Source organism: Theobroma cacao, chromosome 3, assembly GCF_000208745.1.
Source record: "Theobroma cacao cultivar B97-61/B2 chromosome 3, Criollo_cocoa_genome_V2, whole genome shotgun sequence".
NCBI classification, from domain to species: domain Eukaryota; kingdom Viridiplantae; phylum Streptophyta; class Magnoliopsida; order Malvales; family Malvaceae; genus Theobroma; species Theobroma cacao.
In genome coordinates this window covers 6474482-6478430 of record NC_030852.1, presented here as the reverse complement: position 1 = coordinate 6478430, position 3949 = coordinate 6474482, and the positions used below count along the sequence as shown (strand labels likewise).

Genomic DNA, 3949 nt, shown 5'->3' with positions numbered 1-3949 from the left:
TTATTTTTCTTTTAGCTTTTTTTTTTTTTTACTGGGAGATTGTATGCATGCCTGTTTTATTTATGTAAGAAATTGGGGCATGCTTCTTTTTTCTTAAAAGGGAAAATCTTCTAAACACCAATCATACAATGTGTTTCTGAAATTTGATTTGGGAAGTACTTTTTCCTTTCTTCAGACTCAATTTCAGAAAAATTACTAATCTCCCCATTTCTTTTCTAGGTTCATCCTGGTGCCTTTAAGCAAGGAGGGATTACCTTGGTTGCATGTTGTATATCTGCTGCAGAACAGGCCAGCGTAAGTGGCACTTCATTTAAAAATGCCAAAAGGAAAAAGAATGGAATAAGCTGCAAAATGAATTGCAAATCATACATTCAAAAGTAGTATGTTGTGTGGTTGTCAAATTTGTCTGTAAAATGATATTTTGTTTGTCCTGGTAATAGTAGCAATGAACATTTAGATTGGATTCACTTGGATATCACCTTTGTTTTCTTTCAATTGCTTGTTATGCTAAAATTCTGAGTTGGTAAACCCCTATTATAGAATCCCAATATGCAGACACACACAAGCACAACTTGACGCTTTCATTTTTATCTTGGTATCTGGCAATTTCACCTCTTGGTGAGAAAGAAAGAATGTCTTGATTTTGAGATGATATTTCGAATTCAGCTCTTTGAGCAAAGGGATATATGCACTTACAATTGAGCCGAATGCTCAGAGTGAAGATGTTACTTTTTAGTTGTGGAAGTTAATATGCAATATGTTTTCTGGAGTTTGGTGTAGCACCACATATGACTTAGTAAGAAATTATCGCTTGGAAGATGAAAGTTCTTGCAAATAACATAACACAATTATTGAAGAGCTGCCTTTAGCAAAACAGAGAAAAAAATGGAATTTGAGTTAATGCAAGTGCTTATATGGCAGGTTCCCATCACTGTTCACTTTGACCACGGTACTTCAAAAAAAGAATTGTTGGATTCTCTTGAGCTGGTGAGTAAGCTTATTTTGACCAAAAGTTGTATTTAATCATTATACCGAATTGAAAACCTGAATTAAACCCATAATATGATTTGTTTGTGGAATGGTAATTCTTGATAATCCATATGTTTTTACATGGTACTAGTTTGTTTAAGAAATGGCAATTTTTTTTTTCCACTGCAAGGGCTTTGATTCAATCATGGCGGATGGTTCACATCTTCCCTTCAAGGATAATATCTCATACACAAAGCACATATCAAACTTGGCCCACTCAAAGGATATGCTTGTTGAGGCAGAACTTGGAAGATTGTCAGGAACAGAAGATGATTTGACTGTTGAAGATTATGAAGCTAGGCTGACTGATGTTAATCAGGTCACTGTGCTTAATCATATTAAAAGTGCTTTACTATCAATTTTCTATTGCTTATATCATAATTTTTCCTAACGAACTTCAGGCCCAAGAATTCATAGATGAGACTGGTATAGATGCCTTGGCAGTATGCATTGGGAATGTACATGGAAAATACCCAGCCAGTGGCCCAAATCTCAAACTTGATTTGCTTGAGGTCAAGTATACATAATCATTGTTTTCTATTGTTGCTTATTTTATTAGTGTTCAGATGACTGCTGACTCATCTTTAGCCGTTGTGTTGAATTTTTACTTGAGGATTACTTATCCTGTTCAATGCTAAGTTCTGGTTAATGATAGATGCCATATTAAATATTTCTACTAAGTTCCAGTATGTTAGAGAGATCATGGTGCATACTTATACTAAATTCAGCTGATAAATTTACTGAGCTCTTAATGGTGGTTCTCACATAGAAATCTCTGAACACCAGTGTCAAATTTTGAGTCAAGATGGTTCTTTTTGGTTACTTGTATTCACTACAGAGGTTTGATTGAAACACAATCTCTTGTCAATGCCTTGTATCACACTTTGTTAGATGCTTATAGATTGTTATCTATTTAAGTTAACTTCTGCGAATCTTCCTTTAACGTCTTAAAACATAAAGCCAAGCTCCTTGTGTCATCTTTTCTTTGGTGAGGGAAAGGGCTGATAGCAGATCCGAAAATTCACGGTTACTGACAAGCTAAATTACAAATTGTTTTTGTTTTTTAAATTTCTAGATTTCAGTTTCCAGTATTTAGGCGTAATAATATTTTAATAAACCCAGCCTTAGATAAACCCTCGGTAGCTGAAGTATTGAGTCTAACTTTCCTCTTTGTTCAGGATCTATATGCCCTAAGTTCAAAGAAAGGAGTTTTTCTTGTGCTTCATGGAGCCTCTGGTTTGTCCAAGGAACTTGTGAAGGTATGTATTTCTGGATGGGGTCATTGATAATATGACAATTTAAGTATTGCTTATGTCTAGACCTGATAATTTTGGACACGACACGTTAACAAGATACAAGAAAACACGTTGTTAAGCAGGTTTGGGTTTAACGTGTTTTGTGTCGACACGTTTAGGACACAAAAATTCCTGTGTCTTGTTAACCGTTTAAACTCATGTTAAACCTTTACACAACACAAACTAACCATTTAAAACACGACATAGTTAAGACACAAAACACAAATTGTCAGGTCTATAGATTGCACTATATAAAAGCCAAAATGAATGCTAACGAATCATTTTAAACTTGTTTATTACCTTGGACAGGGGTGCATAGAGCGGGGTGTGAGGAAGTTCAATGTGAACACTGAGGTACGAAAAGCATACATGGACTCACTGAGGAACCCCAAGGGAGATCTGGTACATGTAATGGCTTCTGCGAAAGAAGCCATGAAAGCCGTGATTGCAGAGAAGATGCATCTATTTGGTTCTGCTGGAAAAGCATAGATGGTTTCGCAATTCGGATTGTGGTCATTGTTCCCTGCAAAATAATTATAGAAAAGGTTACTTCCATTTTATACCATTAGTCCTTCTCTGTACCAAACATATCATGGTTCTTTTTATTTGTGAAAAAAAATTGTGGTTGAGAATGAGATTGGCCTGACAGAATCCAGCTGAATTAGCAAGAGTTGGTTATTCTTGTGCAAGATCAACTTTCTAATATTTTTGACCTAGATGTGTTTTTTTATATATATTTTTTTATTTTTAGGTTAGTATCTATATGTTAAATAGTGAAATATTATATATTTGGTGTTATTCCAAGAATTCTAACTGTTGTAATTATTAAAAGTCGTGTATCATTGTTAAGAACCATTACATTAATGACATTTTTTTAACCTTCAATGCAATTTTCTAACCATAAATAAATTAAATTAAATTATATACTAATAATCTCATTGAAAATTGCACTTAAGTAATGGTTTACTTGGGTATTAAGTTTATTTAAAAGATAAATATTCTTGTAAGAGTTCTCAATGGTTAGGGATTTTTGATGACTTAGTAGGACTTTATAAATATAAATGCATCCAAAATAAGAAGTCTCTTGTTTGGCGGTTCTCTTAGCTGTCTTGGTACTTAGAATTCGATATCGACATTTTTCGTAACTTAAAAATATTTTACATTTATAAAAGTTTTTTGAAGAAGTCATTAGGTACTTAGAACTTGTCATTTCATAGTGCGGATGTTACAGAACACACAGTAAAGCTTTCTGTACTAAAAGACATTGTTTGGCGTTTTTTTAACTATAGATACTTGATTTTAGTTAATACTTATTTTATAAAGAATTATTTTATAATATAATATTGTATAGAAAACAATTAAAACAAGTAAAGTATTACTTCACGTAAAACAATTAGAACAAATGAAGCGTTACTTCACATAGAACAACTAGAATAAATAGAGCACTATTTCATATGGAACAACTAATACGAGTAGAACAGTTACTTTGTACGAAATAATCACTTCACATGGATACAGTGAAAACAAAATAAGTGGTAAGGTTCATAGGTTACTTTCATCTTGGGATATTTCAGAGAGTTTGGTTTGATGGCTTAGATATGGAGGTAGTTAAGAGGTCTTCCTTT

General features: G+C 33.3%; 1 protein-coding gene across 1 annotated transcript; it reads left to right on the top strand.

The window, feature by feature from the left end:
- LOC108660457 (D-tagatose-1,6-bisphosphate aldolase subunit GatY-like) lies at positions 187–3182 on the top strand. Its single transcript, XM_018117849.1, has 6 exons — positions 187–294; positions 922–987; positions 1160–1348; positions 1431–1541; positions 2208–2288; positions 2634–3182. Exons 3-6 carry the CDS (start codon positions 1175–1177, stop codon positions 2811–2813), a joined length of 546 nt encoding a protein of 181 aa, XP_017973338.1. The 5' UTR covers positions 187–294; positions 922–987; positions 1160–1174; the 3' UTR covers positions 2814–3182.